Raw genomic sequence first — 20,887 nt, 5'->3', positions numbered from 1 at the left:
GATTAATTACGGGTTTAGGGGTATTCCTGGAATAAATATTAAATATATTAGAATAGACAGATTTAGTTCATTGGTTTTAATGCATGTTGATGTGATTAGACAGTAAGATCTGAATGAGCCTTAATTGATCGAGTCCGGTGTCGTAGTTAGATCCAAAAGACGGGTCCTAATATCCTGCAGCTAATGTTTATCTGTTTTGCAGATTTATTTAATAGGGCTAGATTGGTTGTATAGGGTATTTGTGCCATTTGATTGTGATGTAATTTAATTTATTGCTTTCCCATGATAAATTGGTATAAAATGAATTAGATTATAAATGATATTCTAACAGAAGTTAAATCCACGTATTCATTAATCAAACCCCTTTAGCCGTTTAATTCACGAACCTAACTATGAAGTGATGACATGTTGTGATCCCATATGTCATCTAATATATATGTTCCCGGACATTAATCCCAGGTGGCGACACTGACATATATGTTTATTAGCCTAAAAACGTGATAAAAGGCTAATAAGTAAAATAATGCATACACCAGAAGGGACACGCCAATCGTCGCCCTTAAAAATATTAAGTGACGGTGTATTGTAAAAACAGACCTTTCCAAGTTAAAGGATCGGGTGCTCACAGATAGCTTGAACTAAAAGTTGAGAATCTGATTGAAGCGTGACATCTTGAAACCCATTTGCCTTCAGCCAGCTTAAAGCTTCCCTCACACTAAGACTTTCAACAATCAACACATCACTAGTGTAAGGAAGCCTACAATTTCCAGCAAACACAAAACCCTCAGAGTTCCTCAAAATGAAACCATATCCAACACGTTGAGACAATGGAAACACAACAACATTGACATTACAAATAAGCGAACCAGGGGCAGGGGTAACCAACGAGCTGTCAAGTTGGGGGTAGTAAAAGCATTAGATTGATGTGTATGACACTGTTCCACCGAAAAAACGGTGATTGCTAAAAATTACTCCCACCGACGAAAAAGAATTACTCCAAACAAGCTCATTCCGATTACACTATAGACTCTAATAGATAACCGCCGCAACAGCAACGTTCGTGATAGATTCATTAGCAAAAATATACGTCGAAAAACCAGCTAAAAAAATGAGCTGATATAAGAAAAACACTAATTATATTTTCAGTTATACACTCAACAAGAATATAATGAGCATTTTCATCAAAAAAAAAAAAGAAGACATGAAATTGAAACCAATCCAACTTTAAAAGTTTTTATAGTTAGAAATAAAAAAGAGATAAAAAGCCAAATTTCCTTAATTTTATCATTTTATTACAAACAACGATTAATAATTAACTAAATTCTATATAAACACCAGTAACGGTTAATAATAATTAAAATCTAAACTCTATTTCACAAACAATAACTTTATTTAAGGTGTTCCAATTCAAAAAAAAAAAAAAAAAACTTTATTTAAGGTGCAAGTTCTGTGGTTACCACGTAAAAAAATGTGTCACGGGAAGGGTAATTCTGTAGTTTGATATTGAAGCAGCGTCGGTTGGTACGTGGGGAACGTCTGTCTCGCACGTGTGAAGTGCCTTATCTCTGATCGGTGCGGTTAGGATGATGCTCCTTTTATTAATTCCGGGCATCTATTCCTCTCACTAGTCACTAAAACACAGTCACATACTCACTCTCTCTCACTCTCTCTCTCTAAAGAAAAGAACAGAAAAGGAAAAAATCATTGCTCGAAGCAAATAAAAATATAGAAGTGGGTTTTTTGGTGTTTTGTTTACATTTTGTTTTCTTCTGTTTGGTATCACTTTACAGCTCATCCATTCATTCTCTTCACATCCACAGATCGAATCTAAGGTCAGTTCTCTTGATGTTTTCAGTTCTTCATTCTCCTATTTTCCCTAAATTTTCTTCATGATTTTTCTTTGATTATCAGGTATTTTCTTCATTTTTACTGTATTTTCGATCATCTTTTTTATTATTTTCTAGGAACTTATATAGGACAGCAATTGTCGGTTAAGGTGTTAAGAACTGTAAATAATTGAACCTTTTTTGGAGCAATTAATTTATTTTAGGGTTTAAGCATTCTCCAAATTCGATTTCTTGTTTAGTGTGCTTTAGCTCCCAATTGGTGATTTTGAGCTGAGTAGTTATGTGTTTTGGCAATGGAGTAGTTGAAGTTTCGTTGTTTTAGATTTTATTTTCTTCTCTTTCCTTTTTAATTATTATAGAGATTACGGCAGTTAATTGCATCAACTTACTATTGTGATTATTCTGTTTCTGTTAGATACGTGGTGGATGACTTTGGATATAAAGTGCCAATGGTTCTGATTAGATTGTTCTTTCCAGCCTAGATTTAATGTCTTGGTAAAGTTTCCAATAATGGCTGAATTGATTAATTGGGACGTTATTTTCTAGCATAAGCTGTAATTTAGAAAATAACATCTAGAGAACTCCTATTATAAACTTGAATTCTCATTATTATCTCACTAGGCAATGCTTTGCATTTTACTTGTATTTTTTAAGTTTCATGCTCGCTTGGCATTTAATTTCAGGAAAAGTTAATTTTGTTTAGCAGGATAGCTGTAAACATGGTCTAGTGGAAGTTGCGATAAAATTTGTGAAAAAGAGTATATAAGTAGATATATTATTCTAGTAAGTGTATTGATGTTTCAATTTCAATTTAGATTTAATGGCACAATTTTTGTTTTTGTTGCGTTGTACATTCCTCTGCCCGCTGATCTTATTGCAACTCTTATTTTTTTCCAGGAAATCTTATTCTTTCTCCGTGGCTCCAGAGGGTGTCACCAGCAACATAACCATATGTTACTAGGAAAGCATTTTGGATCTTGGTCTATCAGATGATTTGCAGTGGATATATTATGCTTGACCAATGCCAGTATGGCTATCTGTCTGAGGAGATGTCAACTGCCTTGGCTTGTTTGCATTCTACTGCTTTATGTCCTTATAAGCAATAGTGGAGCTATCAATTCTGATGGTATGTGAATTTGCGTTTTTCTCCTCTCTGTTAATGCATTGAGGTGCTGATAAACTTTTTTGAGCAAATGTTTATAATATATGGTTTAGTTCTTTGTATTTTGGCACTGTCCTACATCCTTGCATCTAAAATTTTGTATGGGAAATAATCCGGAATACTCTTTCAACCATGCCATTATCCTTAAAAATTTTGTCTACTAAGTCATTTGATATCAGGCTTGCAGTGAAGGAAGCTTCATGATGCAGCCATTTTCTTCCTTCAGCAATTTATTTCTAGTTGGGATGTGTTTTATTTTCCTTCTGAAATAGATATGTGCATTACCTGTGTTTTTTCAAAACAAATTCTAGATATTGTCACTTTCTTCTCTGCACATGCCAGTATGTGGAGGCGCATGTGCTCAAGTTCATTGTGTTATGATGTGGATTTTACTTTTTGTGATTTTGTAGGCGAGGCACTTCTAAACTTCAAGAATGCAATTGTTAGTTCAGATGGTATCCTTCCTCTATGGAGGCCTGAGGATCCTGACCCATGTAGTTGGAGGGGTGTGACATGTGATAAAAAAACCAAGAGAGTAATATTTTTGTGAGTTCTTCTACAATTTATTTTCTTTCCATAATTGCTTTTAATTAATCTAAGAATCATCATCATCATCATCAATGTGATGCTAGAATGCAAGGAAGATTGAGTCTGTAAGATCTTCCGCATTACCTTCTTATTGAGCACGTTTGTTAGTGATAATGCGAAAAAAAATCAACAACGACAAAACTAATACTATACCTCTGTTATCTTATCAATTGCCGCGATGTATGTATCTTAAAAACTGTAATGGTTCCATTTTCATTTTTGAAGAATAGAAAATGCATATGAGCTGAGTGCAGCGGATTTTAAAGCCAATTGTTTGCCTGTGCTGTTCTTATGTTGTCTTCCAATCTCATTGTGATAAATTAATTTTCTTAATATTGCTTGATATTTCTTGTTGAAATTATGGTATGTTTATGCCATAAATATTCATTAATACTTTGCCAGATTAATTATGTGAAGGTACTACCACCTGAAATTTGAGTGATGTCCTAACATTTTCCAAGTTCAAATATGAGGATAATCCTTTCTTAGGGTTGAATTTCTGGTGACGTTTTAAGGGTTTTGTCATCCTTGTGCACCTTTTAAGTTCTGTTTGACAATGCTGAGAAGGCATATATTCTATTGCTTTTTGTGTTGCATTTAAATTTTGGTATTTGATTGATTTTTCTAAATTATCTTCTAGGAGTTTGAAGAATCACAAACTGAGTGGTCCTATATCACCTGAAATTGGGAAGCTACAGCACCTGAGGATTTTGTATGAATTTTCTGGATTTCTGGCCTTTTCTAATAAATTGTTGCGTTGTAGCTGAATTTGGAGGGAAGACTTATATGCTGATGTGTTTCTTTTGCTTGATTTGTTGCAGAGCTCTATACAATAACAATTTTTATGGAACAATTCCTTCAGAATTAGGCAATTGCACAGAGCTGCAGGGAATGTATGTATCCTGATGTTGAATTTCAATTTTCCTAAATTGGCCAACCTGCTGCTTTATCCTATTGAATTAACCTTTTGGCTCTTATATTTGTTCACTTGCAAACTACTGCAGAATTCAATTGATGTATTGTTTCTTTTCATTGTTTTACGGCCTGCAAAGGCTATTTACAAGGAGTATGACTGCTTGATTTTCATTGAAGGAATTACCATCTTTCTTGAGATTTTTGATTTGGTGTTCATCATATGTTTTGGATGTGGTGATTAAGAATTGCTGTTCTAAGATTAAACAAGCGAGTGATTTATAAATTTGTGGATTTCGCATTGTATTTCTTTGCATAAATGGAATCCCACTTGTCATCAAACGTTTGGAGCTCATTATTAATAAACTCCATGGTCTCCATAGTTAATGACGTGCCAATGGTGCACAAGGCGCCAGGTTTGGTGCCTCCGCATCCCCTATGGTGGGTGCTGCACACAGTGATCAGAGGCGTACCATGGTGGCATACATGCTTTTTTAGGGTTTTCTAAAAGAGTGATATTTACCATTGGATTAGACACATCCAGGGTCCAAAATAAATATAAAAAAGATACACTTGAATTTAAAGAGAGACAATCGCACAACATAAAAAAATAGGAGAGAAAGAATCAGAGGGAAATAGAACAGAGAAGAAACAGAGCAATAGCATATTGCATACGTGAAAAATAATAGAATGATCAAAGAAGCAACGCTGAGAACTGTTTTTGAAAGTGAAGCGTAGAAAATTGTTTTTGAAAGTGAACAGCAGAGAATTTCAAGAACAGGCCCAGAAGTGGCTATTAGTCAATCAACTTAGGATTTACTATTTAATTGAACAATTGAACTTTAGATTTAAGATATGGGATATTCATTCCAGGTTATATATATTTATGATTAAGAATATTGTCATGGTTTGGTTTTATTGCATTTTGATTTTAGAATTTATCATTTCTTATAATTCAATCATTGTCATTTATAGTATTATACATTTTGTTTCGTTAATGCGCCTTGTGTCGCACAGGCGCACTAGCACCATGCGCCAAGGCTCCAGGACCCCTAAGGTGCCTTTAATAACTGCGGTGGTCTCAATTCAATAGCATTAGGGTTTAAGTTGAAATTGAATTGCAACTTGTTTGAATTGAACCTTGTTTGTTTAGTGGTAAGCACATTAGTTTCAAGTCTTCCGTCCCAAAATGTTCCATAAAATTCACTGTAGTGTAGATAGATTATTAGTATTACTGTATGCATTCAGCTTGAGCTTTATTGCATCATATCAATTTATGGCCATTTTAACTTATGTATCCGCATAAAGGCAGGTGTCAAATATTGTTACACACATAAAAATTCATTAATTTACCAAACAGAAGGATAAGAAAACATAAACTTTATTTTTGGAAAATTCTGCTGTCTAGATTTCTAAACCTCTATATAACAACAACAACAACAACAAAGCCTTAGTCCCGAAATGATTCGGGGTCGGCTAACATGAACCATCATATAAAACCGTGAAAATCAAGTCGTGTCAGCGACACAGATTCGCTCCCTCCACTCCGTCCTATCCACTACCATATTTCCTTTTGATTCTTCAGTTGAACTCTTGTACAGAAATATAATTATATGTCGTTGAGCTGATAGTTTGCAGGTTAGATATACATAATAAACTGCTAAAACTAATTTTTTATTTTTATTTTTAATTGCTCTTCTATTTAAACCTTCACCTTCTCAAAGGTATTGTTAGTTTATTTATAGAAAGTAAACATGAATTCTTCTTGTTTATACATCAAAGTATGCTGACTACTATAGATTCCTAAGTTTGCAAGATATAACAAAAAAGAATTTCACCAGAAAATTTCAGCTAGTGGTATCTCGAATAAGCTATGAAGCGTTCATACTGATATGTGGCATAGCATATGATATAATACCTTTGATTTCAGTTTGAAGGCTTAACCAACTTTTCATGAGCAGGAGGCTGGGTTTTTTGAAATTCAAATTCATCTCAAGATAATTTATACAGTACATGTTTTATTAGTTTCTTGGCTAATTTTTCAGTCTGTTCTTCTGGCTACGCTTTTAACATAATATATAATATACTTGTGGAAGTGACATAAATATTTCTGATAATGCATCAATTCATTTGAAATTTGGCTTCAAAAAGGAAACTAATAAATTATAGTGGTTTGGGTGTTTGTGTTTTCATTGTACTTATATTGGTACTTGAAAATTTAAATCTACTTGATGTGTGTATTATGGTTAAAGTTTGGGCTTATATTATGATCATGTAAATTTTCGGATAAAACTTATAATGAGATTAAACTTAAAGCGGGAGTACAAATAAGAGGCTGAAAAGAGTATTTATACTGAAAAGAGTTAGTGGATGGAGGCCTCTTAGGTGTGAGGTGAGAGATGATTATGGGGTGCAACCATTTTCTTGTATTCTCTTGAGCTTTGAGCTTTAAAATTTAACCTCAAAGAAGCATGAAAGTCTGCTGTCAATGCTGAAGCAAATCTGCCTTTCTTGGGTTAAGATTGGCAAGATCAAAAGTTAATTATTTACTTGTATGTTGTATGGTTTCTTTTTCCTTGTTTGTAGGATACATGGCAGTTTATAAATCAACTAATGAGTAATTAAAAAATCATATTATTTTTTTGATTTTAGAGTTGTTCTTCGAATGATCTCAATAGTTGCATCAATATGTGTTAGGTTTATTTGTATGGCTCCTGAAAATGGATCACTAAGTAAATCCTGAATCTGTCTTCTCTTGCAGCTACTTGCAGGGAAACTACTTAAGTGGACTAATTCCAAGTGAATTGGGGAACCTATCCGAGCTTCAATATTTGTGAGTTATTTTCAATATGGTGAATCTTGGTAAACTTGCATCTTTTTCAACTTAAAAACATTGGCGGAAATTTTGCTGGAATTTTATCTCTCTTCATATATACTGACACTATTCTGAACTAAAATTCAAAATGGAATCTCATGGTTCAGTAATGTAGGAGTTTGTTGAGATTTTGGTGATTCATATCCTATGGTTCCTATCAGAAGTTCACTACATGATTATAGTCGTGATGTTTGTGACATTTAATTCTTCTTCAGAAGATATACGAGAATGAGTGTACAGTAGTGTCTTCCATGGATTTTAATCCTAGTTAATGCCCACATGTACTTACCGTGCTGGATCATCATTGTGTAATATTTTGCCATTCTGCCTATTGAGCTAATCATAAAAGTGGCCTGATTAGAGTTTCAGCTGTTGCCTATTGGTAATTTATAGCTATAATGTATAAATTATATCTGTCGAATGATGTTCGGTAATTTGTTATATTACCATTTAGTGTAAACTTTAGTTCTGAAGATAGTATAAGTTTGTCATTATATTTTATCAGTTGAACAAATGGAAAAGAAGTAGAAAGCATTTATTAAATGAATTCCAAATAGCTGTTCATGGTCAAACTGTTGTCCTCAGGCTCTCATGAGTTTACTGTCCTATTTAATCATGGGGAGAAAAATATATTTGAGTTAAGTACTGATTTTATTAAGTGTAAACCCTATGTTTACACTGCCTTAAGTGCTTGTTTAACCTTGAGTAGGATTCTACTTGTATCGCGTGTACAAAAAATTAATCACTCTTCACTTTAGTTCAATCATGATACCATTCCGGACTCAATTCATGAAACAATGGTTAACCTAAAAGAAGAAAAAACAAAAAAAGAAAAAAAAAGGATTTTTTTTTGTCCTTATATGACTTGAACAGAAGAATCTAGACGACTTTTTATCAAATGAATCAAATGAAACTAATAGCAAGGAGAAGAAACCAGAAGATAAGTAATGATTCTACTGCCTTTTGAGTTGTTTGTAAATGCTGAGAGATCAACTATCTTGGTGTGATGTGTTTGATGTGGTCACTGATTCAATACCAAATAATGATTTCGGATTGCTTGCTTATGATTTCAAGAGTGACTGTATTCATCATTCTCTATGTTTGTGTCCTCCAAATTAATAATTTTGTTTATGTGTAATGTGTTGACAACTTGTGAAATTCATCAAATGTTCTGTCTGACAGGGATATTTCGAGCAATTCTCTCAGTGGCTCTATCCCACCATCATTGGGGAAGCTAAATAAACTCATCACTTTGTGAGTAGCTGTGTTACTTTCTGGTCAGTGTTTTTAAATTTAAGTCTGACTGTGATCCTTATTTTTTTTATCTTGTTACACATGTGAAGCAACGTGTCGAACAATTTTCTTGTTGGACAAATACCATCTGATGGCGTGCTTTTCAACTTTACTGGCAGCTCGTAAGTCCAACATTATATCCTTATATATTATTGGTTATTATAGGATAAACTGATTGTCAGGCGCGTTATGGAGAATTATTGTTTGTCATGTATTTTGATCGCTTGGTCAAATTAATGTGCCACCAAAAGCCAATTCAGTGTAAACTAAAAAATTGAAGCATATCTTTCAGTTTCTTTGGCAATCGTGGTTTGTGTGGGGACCAAATCAATGTGAACTGCAAAGATAGTGGACCTTCACCTAACTCGCAATCTCCTCAATCAGGTCAGTTTTAAGTATGAAACATCAATTCTTTGTTGTATAGTTGCATTCATGAAACATACTTTTGAGTTACTTAATGCTGAAATCTATACTAGGTATGAATAACATGTGGCTGAAGTTGACATGGTAACCTGATTCAATAAAGTTTCTGAAATTATTCAAAGCAGAAATTTGTTTCTCTTTATTATATTATGTTGGTTTACTTCGATTAACGTTTGACCACTTTTAATACAAAATCAAGGTGGGAAGAAGAAATACTCAGGACGGTTGCTTATCAGTGCTTCAGCAACAGTTGGTGCGCTTCTTCTTGTTGCACTGATGTGTTTCTGGGGTTGCTTTCTTTATAAGAAGTTCGGTAAAAATGAAAGTGACAGCATAGCTATGGATGTCAGTGGAGGTGCTATTCTTGGCCACTATTGGATATATTTTTCTAAAACTTATTTTGTAATTCTCATCAATGTAATTTAAGTTCCTAAAACTGAATATTTTAGTTTATATGATCTTGTTGCTTCAGGTGCTTCAATTGTAATGTTCCATGGGGATTTGCCATACTCCTCTAGAGACATAATCAAGAAATTAGAGAACTTAAATGAGGAACACATTATAGGTTGCGGAGGATTTGGAACTGTATACAAGCTTGCAATGGATGATGGCAGTGTGTTTGCTTTGAAAAGAATCTTGAAGTTGAATGAGGGCTTTGATCGTTACTTCGAGAGGGAGCTTGAGATTCTAGGAAGCATAAAGCACCGCTATTTGGTGAACTTGCGAGGCTATTGCAATTCTCCTACATCAAAATTGTTAATATATGATTTCCTTCCTGGTGGTAGTCTAGATGAAGCTCTCCATGGTAAAAATTAAGAAATGCATTTTCACATTTATCTAGTTTGGGTGTTCATATGTTGGAATCAGTAAATTGCATATATGTGCCTCTAAAATGTTCCCCTCAAGAATGTCATGCTATTCAATTTTCTAACATCGTGGTGACGGATTATAGCTGCCCATCTAGCATGACAATTTATGACAGTGAGGTGATTTAGATGCTGCTTTCTTATAAGTGCAGCCTCAGACAGTTTTTCAATGAAGTGCTACAAGAAATCATGCCATTTTGATGTATGTTTTTAGTATTAGGGTTCGATGCTTTCAGTTTTTTCTTGCTGTGGCTATTATGTGTAAGAGAATGGTTTAGTCACTAACCTGTGACATCTATTTGATTGAGAAGGACAAGAGGTCCCATTGAAATTCATAAGAGCATTCACCCCTTCTGTCAATTTATTGGCAAATGGGCTGCAACAAGGGACCAGTGGAAGTAGCAACTGTTTCGCAACTATTAGCAATGTAGCTCTAGTTGTGTTGGGCATTATTCGCTGCTCTTTTTTTTTTTTTATTTCTCCTCAGCCCAATAAACCCCGGAATAGAATGTAAAGTTTTATGATTTCACTTGAGTGTGATCTATGGGCCCCTCTCTTATGCTTGTTTCTGCTATGGCAACTATTGTCTTAAGGGAGAGCATGTATAACTTTTGTTGTTAACAGGGCTGATTGAATTGGGGTAGTATGGGGAAGGATGGTCATTTGAGGCAAGGTTTGTTATAAACCTTTTCTGGTATGATGGTTAGATTTGATTAGAAGAGGAAGCCTTAAAGCCTTACGTTCAAAGACCCCAAATTCTAACAATCCTATCTTCTAAAATGAATATAGGTATTAATTAGCATCAATTTACTTTCCTAGTTAGACACCAATTCTTTGTTTAAATACCTCTGTACCTTTTCATAATATTATCATCTGAGAATTCTCTCAACCTCTCTCATCTTTAACACATTATAAGCATTTTGCAGAAAGAGCTGAACAGCTGGACTGGGATGCACGTTTGAATATCATTTTGGGAGCTGCAAAAGGACTTGCCTACTTGCATCATGATTGTTCACCAAGAATCATACATCGTGACATAAAGTCAAGCAACATTTTGCTTGATGGAAATTTGGAGGCTCGTGTATCTGACTTTGGACTAGCCAAACTCTTGGAGGACAAAGAGTCGCACATTACAACCATTGTTGCAGGAACATTTGGGTATCTAGCTCCTGGTAAGGTCTAAAGGCTTCAACTCTGAAAGGATTGTTCTGACTTGACTCCAATTGCTTGAGATGAATATTTTCCCATAAAGTTGATGTATGTTATAACTCTCATTTGTGATCAAAGGACTTTTTTATACCTTCTTGTAACTTCAAATTGCTACATGAAGTTTACCTTTCAGAAAAAGGCAATATTTGGTCCTTTTATTTGGTCAAATTTATCAATTGACTCTCATACTTCAATTTGAGCACATGCGGCCCTGTTCTTGGCATAATATATCATTAATGCTCTCTACTTCAATTTTGGGATGGTTATCAGTGTACTCTAATTTTTCGTAAAATTTGTCCTTCATTGTTACATGGATAGAGGATGCAATTTGTCACAAGTCTTTTAGCAGTGCGTGATACAGTGCTAATGGATTCGCCAATCAATTGTCAAATTTTGAGAAAAATTAAATTACAAGGGCCAAATGTGCCAAAAATGAAGTACAAGGGACAAATTTTGCCAAGTACAAGGACCAAATTTATGTTTTCTTATTAATTTATACTGGGTGCCTTGTATGATCACTTCATTTTTTTGTTTTCCTTTTTCTTTTTTGCTCTTTTAGCTTACCACATGACAGGCTTTTGTACAAAATTTTAGGACTTGCTAATAGCTTTTACTTTGTCAGAGAGTAGAATTCTTCATATCCTTAGTGACGTTATGCTATGGTTAATGAGAAGTTTTGGAAGAATTTGTATTATCGAGAATACTTACTGCTGAGAAAAGAAAGTACATCTATGCGAATTTTGATTGAGTTTACTTCACATACAATTCTTGCAACATTAAAAAATGTAACAGAACTGTTCTGTTCCAATAATTAATTCTTTTGGCTGGTCTGAGACTTCCAGTTTCTTTTTTCTTAGACCTACTTTTTTCTTATGACCTGGTCAAGAGGTTCAATGTAAAGATAAGAACTAGCTGGTATCCATCTGTGCGCGCCGGTCTCTTCTATAAATTTTGGAATACCATATGTTACATTATGAGTATACAGAAATATTCAAGCATTCAATTCTAAGCCTGTTTTTCTCTATTTGCAGAGTATATGCAGAGTGGCAGAGCAACTGAAAAGACTGATGTTTATAGTTTTGGAGTCCTGATGCTTGAAGTATTAAGTGGAAAGCGACCCACAGATGCATCCTTCATTGAGAAGGGCCTGAATATTGTTGGTTGGGTAGGTCTCTTCTTAATTCAGAATAAATCATTTCGTTTTGCTGTATGTTGAAGCTGGATAGCTTCAGATTTGACGTTCTAGGCAATCAAAATGTTAAATTCAGGATAAAAAGAAAATCTACTCTATGGAATGAAAAGTAGCTGGTTTCTAGAAGAATGCAGTTTTGGAGAGTATATGTTGTTTGATGTGTGTGTTGTTTTGCATTTCGGATTAACTTGGCTTGTTTATGCAAACCAACTTCTTAATGGATTTTAGGTTTCTTACAAATTTGGCCAAATCTCGATTCTAATTGAAGGCAGTTGCTATTGTGCTTAGTTTGAGTTTTTGAGGAACTCTTTGTAATCAGTGCAAATGGACGAAAAAGAAAAAAGAGTAAACATGGACATCTCATGGCCAACATGAAAAGGAGAGTTATTGGTCCTTTAGAAAGGGTTACAAGTCTCTCCCGTCCAATTAATGTGGTTGTGCCTCAGGGTGTGAGCGAGCCTCTGAATGAGTTTATTCAGCTAGGCATATATTATGTTTTATCTCAGTCTCTTCCGTAAGTGAGAGGGAAAAGATCCGAGTTTGAAAACTGAAGACCTTAGCTTGGTTTGTTACATAGGTTGTAACATGTATTTAATGCAAGATACGTGAAGTCACAAAAGCAAGACATTGCATCAAGCATCATCATTTATTCAAAATGCCATAGTATCAAGCTATACAGCGCTCCTTTTTAACTCATTTTTCTCCATATCTTTTGCAGTTGAACTTTTTGGTGACGGAGGATAGGCAACGTGAAATTGTTGATACGAACTGTGAGGGAGTGCAGACAGAAAGTCTTGACGCCCTTCTTTCAGTTGCCACACAATGCGTCTCTTCAGCCCCAGAGGAACGACCCACCATGCACAGGGTGGTTCAGTTACTGGAGTCTGAAGTGATGACCCCGTGCCCTAGCTACTTTGATGATTCAAACTCGGAATGAAAGGCATATATATGGTGATATTGACAGATATAGGAATGGAGACCATGATTTTACAGGTTGTGTGAGGAGGGTGGAAGGGGCATTAGAATGAATCTGCAGCAGTTTTGTAAGTTGATTTTATTCATTGATTCTTTCTGCAGATATCACAACACAACACACCCACTTCATTTGTGTATCAGAAGTAGTTTTTTTTATGTGAGGAATTGATAGTCGTGTCGTGGTCCACTACATTAGAATGAATCTCTTCTCTGTTCTACTACTCATTTTGTTTGGGTATATAAAGAAGACTAGACCTTTGATCGAAGTTGCCACTTGTAGGACAGCTCATTCTTCCTTCCATCCATCCGATCCGTCTTTTTAATTTTCCATTTGCTTTTGCCATTTGTTGTAAACAGATCTCACATTTCTTCTCAATTTAAGTGTATATGCAATCTGTATAAATTGAGAATTTCCCAAAAAAGAAAAGATTATTGTTTTCACCCTTCTGTAAAATATGTTTATTTGGATAATCAGATAAGCTAGGGACATGGGTTTCTTGTTTATTTATTTATTTTTATTGATGAAACTCTTTGATATTTTAATTTGACATATTGAACTGTTTGAAAAATTATGCATAGTTACTTTTAAATTGAATTGCAAATTGTTTATCCCTATTGTGGTATTTTTTTTGTAATATTGATGAGAGAATTAGCAAGCTTCCTTATTATGAAATAGGAGGGAGACAATTGGTATTAATAAAGTACTCAAGTCCATTTATCAAAAAAAAAAAAAAAAAAAATAAAGTACTCAAGTCCATGGTTATGAAGGAAGAGCAAATTTATCATTCGTGGAATTTCAAGTCTTGTCAATAGGAATGAGTTCTTTTTTTATAAACAAAAGTATATAGGTCAAGACTCGTGTTTATCCCTTTTGAACTTGCATTTTTAATTGGACTGAATAAGGTGCAGTTAACATAAAATTAAAAAAAAGTATAAGTATTTACTCCGTCTTTTAAGATAGGTTTAGGGGATCAATTGAAAATTTGCAGTTGGCTTTTGGAGGGTTAATTACAGAACTGGTCTAATTAAGAGGTTTATTTACATTTTTAGATTCATTATAATTTTTTTTTTTTTTTTTGGTAGAAAAGGAAAAGAAAAATGAATAACAACAAACTACCCAGGAATTAGCCTAGGGAAGCTAACCCCAATCATATCTTCTAAGAGAAGATGAGAGATGAAATTAGGGGAAACAGGAAGGGTAGTAACGCCTAACGTCCCTTCATGGTCCGCCGCCGCCAAGCGATCAGCAACACGATTCTGCTCTCTAAAAATGTGTCTGAACTCTACGAACTCAAAGGAGGAGCAAAGCCTTATAATAGCTTTGATGAGGTTGCGACTGTTAAGACCCATAGAATGATTCTCAGAAATCATTTTGATTGCTTCCAAATTATCAGACTCCACAGAGAGCCTCTTAACACCCCTTTTAGCAAGATTGATTCCAGTAAGAATAGCCCAGAGCTCCGCAGAAAAGGAAGAACCCAACCCTAAATTCTGGGAGAACCCAGAAAGCCAGACGCCCCCTACATCTCTAAGCACACCTCCAGCCGCAATCTTACCGTTACTGAGGCAGGAACCATCAGTATTCAGCTTCACAACCCCCTCTCTTGGCCTGCTCCATCCCACGAGATGGACATCACAACACTGAGAGGCTCTGGCAAGGGACTCTCCTTTGAAACTATCGATAATAGAGAAAAGTTTTTTCGAGAAGAAATCAGCTAAGTTTGTCATAAAAACAGTTTTATCTCCAAAAATCTCCTCGTTTCTCCATTTCCAAACTTGGTGACAGATAATAGCAAAGAAAATGTCACCATGCTCCATGTATGGAAGCAACTTTCCTCTAACACCATCAGAGAACCAGTCGACCTCAGAATGTGCCATGAAGGAAGAGAAAATATGGTGTGGGAGAATTTTCCTCCAAACCTCTTTACTATTAGAGCAATCTCTAAGAGCATGGCACAAAGTCTCAACATGGCCTCTGCATCTACTGCAAGCTCCAGAATCAGCCAAGTGCCTTCTGTGCCTATCCGAATTAGTAAGAAGCCTGTCCTTAACGCCCAGCCACAGGAAACTCCTAATACGGAAAGGAACTTTAAGGGTCCAAATCGACTTCCACACATCCGAGGGAGGATCAGATCTAAAGAGAGAGAAAGCTTCAAAGGCCGATTTGCAAGAATAAACTCCATTGTTAGTCAGCGCCCAACAGTGCCTATCCAAGTCTTCCTCTTGATTACTCACCTTCACTCCCCGCATTCTAAGGAGAGTCTCAAGGCTAAAGAAAGTATCAAACTTTGACCAGATCCAGTCCCCTTCCGAGTCAACCACATCGGCAATCCTCCAGTTGCGTATATCACTAGGCGGGGGGGAAGAACACACCTCAATTAACGGTTTATCCCCAATCCAGTTATCAAACCAGAAACTAATGGACTTACCATTCCCCACCTCCAGGCCAACTCCCGAGCAGAACTCATCAAACACAGCACTAAGTCCTTTCCAGAGGAAGGAACAATTAGCAACTCTCTCTTTCGGGCCCCCGAAGATTTTGTCTTTCCGATACTTACCACAAAGGAGGCGAACCCAAAGAGAGGAGGGGTTTTGCCACATACGCCAAAGGAGTTTCATTAATAAAACTTTATTATTGTCCTTTGCTTTCCTAATACCCAGACCCCCAGAATCTTTAGGCTGGCAAACCTCACTCCAAGGCACAAGATGGATCTTCCTGCCCTCCGCAGCTTCCCCCCACAGGAACCTACGGTTAATCTTGTCAAGATCATTAAGCACAGGATCCGGAAGCTTACAAGCCTGCATGATGTGATTGGGAGCAGCACAATTAACAGATTGAATTAACGTGAGGCGGCCAGCGAGAGACAGAGTCTTGGCTTTCCAAGTGGCACACTTCGAATTAGCTTTATCCAAAGTCTCTTTGAAGGAGCCTTTAGACACACGCTCACTATGGAGGGGAACGCCCAGATACTTCCCAAGAGAATCAGTAAGAGGAATACCTGAGAGATCACTTAATCTCTTACAGACTCTCTGATTCATATTCTTAGAGCACATCATCCTAGATTTCTGGATATTAAGCTTCTGCCCAGAGGCCGAACAAAAACAATCCAGAATATCCATAATGACTCTCAACTGCTCCTCATTACCCTCAAGAAAGATAAGGACATCATCTGTAAAGAATAAGTGAGTCACCTGGGGACAGAAGCTGTTGATCGCCACAGGGTGGAAACTCCCATTATCAATCGCATCCTGAATCAGGTGAGAGAGCCTCTCCATAGCAATAACAAAAAGGAAAGGGCTCATAGGATCCCCCTGACGGATTCCTCTGCCCGGGGAAAATTCCTCCGACATATCCCCATTGACCATAACTTGAAACACAGGAGAAGAAATACATACCTTAATTAAACTTCTCCAGCTGTCCGGGATTCTAGCACTCTCAAGGCTCTCCATCAAGAAATCCCAATTAATTCGATCATAGGCCTTCTCTAAATCCAGCTTCAGAGCCACAATGCCTTTCCTCCCCTTCCTAATCTTCATCATGTGGACCATCTCTTGGGCGATCACCACATTATCCATCATTTGTCTACCAGGCACAAAGCTACCTTGATTCTGACAAATGATCGCAGGAAGAATGCCACGGATTCTATTAGCCACAATCTTTGTAACAGTTTTGTAAAGAACATTACAAAGACTGATAGGTCTCATATGCAAAAAGGAAGAAGGCTTATCAATCTTAGGAATCAGAACCAGGAGGGTTCTATTAACCAGCTCAATATCCTTCGAACCACTGAACACCCCCAAGACAAAATTATAGATGCCTTCCTTCACTACATCCCAATGCTTATGGTAAAAGCCCGCCGGAAGACCATCAATCTCAGGAGCTTTAGAAGCCCCAATGCTGAAGATAGCTTGGTCAATCTCTTTTCGGGAAATAGGTTGAAAGGCCTCCTGACTACAATCCTCACTGATTAAAGGAAATGTAGCAATAGAGTGAGCCCTCTCCAAAAGAACAGGTTCCTCTTTGAACAGCTCTCTGTAGAAATCCAGGGCTAAGTTTCGAATAACCTCATCTTCATAAACCCAATCACCATTAGAATCCTTAATGGCCTCAATTCTATTTCTCTGCCTTCTAATCAGGGTAGAGAGATGGAAGTATTTGGTATTACGATCGCCATCTCTAATCCAGGACTTCCGAGACTTCTGGAACCAAAGGAACTCCTCCTGCCTAAGCACAGCCTCCAGCTCCTTCTGAAGGGTTCTGAGGAGGCCCTCAAGGCTATGATCAAACCTCCCCTCCAACCTGCGTTGAATGCCCTCCATCCTCTTTAATAACTTGTTCTTCCTTCTGATAATATGCCCAAACACATTCCTATTCCACCCCTGCACCTTATTCCTGAACCCTTCAGCAGCTTGCAGTACATACGAATGAGGTCTCCAACTCTCATGAACGAACTCTTTAAACTTAGGATGGGACTCCCAAGCCAACTGATACCGGAACGGTCTCTTACCCCTAGGATGCTTACCTCTCAAAAGTCTAAACAAAATAGGACAATGATCCGAATGACGGAACGGGAGGTTCAACACAGAGCACTCGGGGAAGGAAGTTAGAGCTAAAACATTAGCGTAGACTTTGTCCAATCGAACAAAAGTATTATTACGCTTCCAAGTGAATTTATGACCAGAAGCCCCCAGATCGGAAAGCCCACATAAATCCATACTATTCTTGTGATGCAGACAGCGATTAACATAATGATTGGATCCCCCTCTCTGATCACTCATAAAGGCGATATCATTGAAGTCACCCGCCACAAACCAGGGCTCCGAAATGCTGACACTCATAGAATAGAGAACCTCCCAGAGCCGTTTTCGATTAGACAAGATAGGGTCAGCATACACAAGGGTAATAAAAAAGGGAGTATTGCCGGAAATACTCACTTTACAATGAATGAACTGTTTATCCATGCTAAGAATATCAAAATGAATCCGATCTGGCCTCCAAAAAAGCCAAATCCCCCCAGCCCGGCCAGTTGCCTCCGATCTAACACAGTGCCAGTTCTTAAACTTCTTAACCACCTCATCTGCTTTCTCACCACTAATCTTAGTTTCCAAAAGAGCAAAACAAGATGGATTAAACTGCTTAATAAGATCATTAATATGGATACGGGTAGCCTTGCTAGCCGCACCCCTAACATTCCAAAATAACAAATCCATAGAAAGGAGGACAACTGACCACCCCCTACCTTAAGCTAGGTATTTACCAGGGGCTCCTGAGAGCCTTACCGAGGTACCCCCGGGCCCCCTCTTATCTGGAAACGCCAAAGTGTTAAGGCCACTTTTTTGTTTTCCTTTAAGCTTTTTCATATTAGTTTTGTTAACTCCCATAGATTTCCCAATCCCAGGATCAATACCAGGAACAGGAATACTAACCTCATTTGAATTCTTCATCCTTCTAGCTGCAAGGGTCAGGGTCCCCCCCTGGGCTTCATCCTTAGAGACAAAAAGCGGGTTCACAGATTCAACCACCTTCTCGACTGGATCTACAGACTCTAATCCTGGAATACTCTCATCCATATGATTCTCATCTTGGTCTGACTCTTGAACTTCCTCAATCATCAGGGCCCCAAATCTGGACCCAGGCAAGGCTACTGAAGAAACCCCAGCCTCCTTTCTAGCTTTAAGGACAGGCTTCTCCTTGACATTTGGAATAACAGTAGCTTTAGGAGAAAGGGACTTAGAATTTGTGTTGATATCAGGAGGACGATTGTAAACCACTGCAGGTTGATTCCTACGTCTAGCGGGCCTCTTTGCCACCATCCAGGGACCAAAGTTCCCTTCATACCCCTGGTTCCCTCCAGTAATCCGCACACTACTCTCAACCCTCTCTATAACAACCCTCTCCCTTTTAGGGCAACCCTCCTGAGAATGACCATACATGCCACAATCATAACAGATGTTATGTAAACCTTCATACTCAATAAAGAACACTTTATCCTGAACACAGAACTTAGAAAGTAAAGGTTTAGCCAGATCAACATCTATACATACCCTAGCAAACTTACCCCTAATGGCCCCAATTGTAGTCTTGTCCACATGGTGGACCTTACCAACCAAACCTCCTATTTTACTCAGAAAGTTTTCACTGTAGTACTCAATGGGAAGGCCCGGAAATCTTACCCAAGTCAAGATCCTGTTAACCGAACAGTCGTGAGGATTAAAATTAGGAACCCAAGGCCTTAAGGCCAAAACATGATTGGAAATGATATATGGGCCTCCCTTGATAACCGAATTATAATCCTCAACCCTAGTAAATTTAATGACATAGTAGTCATTTTCCAGGTCAGTAATACTGACTTTACCTTTCCTTGCCCACTGCGCTTGTATTCTTTGGGCAAAATAGTTAAAACTAATTCGCTTACCCAGGACAGTAACAATCAAAGACACCTTCCACTTCTCTCTAAGCTCACGCTTCTCTGCAGCGGAAAGTCTAATGACCGGACAGAGAGGATCCTCCTGGCCATTATCTTCCTCATCAGAATCCGAGAACATATCATCAGAATCTCCCACCATTAAAACTTCCTCTAAAACCGGCTCTTCCTCAGCCACCCCCATGACCGTGTCCTTCCAAGAGTTTTTACCAATCTCGCTCATCTGAACCCTAGGTCTGGGGGAGACCGTCTTCCCATGAGCTACTCCTACAACACCCACCCTTCCCGAATTATTAGAAACATCCAGACCCGAGGCAGCCTGCCTCCCCGTCGTAGCCCCTGCCTGCCCCTCACAGCCCGGAGGAGAGGATCCCGCGCAAGGCACTGCGCCGACAGCCCCAGCCCACTGCCCGACCGAGGAGCCGGCAGCGCCTGGGCAGTGCCCGACACTATCGGCGCATAGCCCTGCGCCAGGCACCCCCGGCCCACTTCTCCCCTCGAGATTGGGGGAGCCTTACCCCCGGCATCAGAAAACCCAGCCGCCCGTATCTCCCATTGATCCGCACCCAGCCGCGACAACCTTGTCGAATCTGCCGCCTGTGGATCGCAAAGATCCGTCCCCAGCCGCACGGGCGGCGCCCGCGAGAACCCTGCCGATGCACCATCCATGCCCACGAGATCCCTACCGACGCCCCTGGATTCCCCTGCCTCCACCCCGCCAAGCGCCCCGCCCCGATCTACACTAGGTGCACGCTCGCCGCCAACAAAACTTGCCTCACCCTTCTCGCCCCAAACCACCAGGCCACCGCCCCCTTCCTTGCCGCAAATCCCCTCCAGATCCGACCCCCCCTCGCCGGCCACAGCCCCCCTCTCCCTAGATCTATCCCTAACACGCTTTACCATGAACCCTAGCCGAGAGAGAGAGAGAGAGAGAGAGGAGATAGATCTAAAAGAGAGAAAAAGATCTAAAAGAGAGAAAAAAATATAAAAGAGAGAAATAGATCTGAGAGAGAGAGGATATACATCTTACTAAACTAGATAAATTTTTATTGTTAATTTTTTCAAAATACCCTTAAACGGTTTTCATATATGTAATTCTTAGGGCTGCATATAAATATTG

General features: G+C 38.1%; 1 protein-coding gene across 4 annotated transcripts; it reads left to right on the top strand.

Annotated features, from left to right (window-relative positions):
* The first annotated feature begins 1,617 nt into the window (after positions 1–1,617).
* On the top strand, positions 1,618–13,911 carry LOC136231828 (LRR receptor-like serine/threonine-protein kinase FEI 1). Of its 4 annotated transcripts, none has more exons than XM_066020799.1 (15): positions 1,618–1,832; positions 2,554–2,630; positions 2,745–2,973; positions 3,420–3,555; positions 4,238–4,309; positions 4,419–4,490; positions 7,271–7,342; positions 8,567–8,638; positions 8,728–8,799; positions 8,970–9,061; positions 9,300–9,455; positions 9,573–9,905; positions 10,893–11,138; positions 12,207–12,340; positions 13,086–13,911. In XM_066020799.1, exons 3-15 carry the CDS (start codon positions 2,877–2,879, stop codon positions 13,302–13,304), a joined length of 1,773 nt encoding a protein of 590 aa, XP_065876871.1. In that variant the 5' UTR covers positions 1,618–1,832; positions 2,554–2,630; positions 2,745–2,876; the 3' UTR covers positions 13,305–13,911. The 4 variants fall into 4 exon arrangements, with proteins under 4 accessions (XP_065876871.1, XP_065876870.1, XP_065876869.1 ...); XM_066020798.1 differs by lacking the exon at positions 2,554–2,630 and adding an exon at positions 2,263–2,342; XM_066020797.1 differs by lacking the exon at positions 2,554–2,630.
* The last annotated feature ends 6,976 nt before the right edge of the window (positions 13,912–20,887 follow it).

Source organism: Euphorbia lathyris, chromosome 6, assembly GCF_963576675.1.
Source record: "Euphorbia lathyris chromosome 6, ddEupLath1.1, whole genome shotgun sequence".
In the NCBI taxonomy this organism is placed as follows: Eukaryota; Viridiplantae; Streptophyta; class Magnoliopsida; order Malpighiales; family Euphorbiaceae; genus Euphorbia; species Euphorbia lathyris.
The sequence above is the reverse complement of the archived record's forward strand: the minus strand, read 5'-3'. Positions and strand labels throughout refer to the sequence as shown.

Excerpts from the sequence above, each read along its gene's own strand:
- LOC136231828 (XM_066020797.1), top strand. The coding sequence starts at position 2,877 with ATGGCTATCTGTCTGAGGAGATGTCAACTGCCTTGGCTTGTTTGCATT. Across the intron at positions 2,974-3,419 it reads TGGAGCTATCAATTCTGATG|GCGAGGCACTTCTAAACTTC; the intron begins GTATGTGAATTT and ends GTGATTTTGTAG. Across the intron at positions 3,556-4,237 it reads ACCAAGAGAGTAATATTTTT|GAGTTTGAAGAATCACAAAC; the intron begins GTGAGTTCTTCT and ends ATTATCTTCTAG.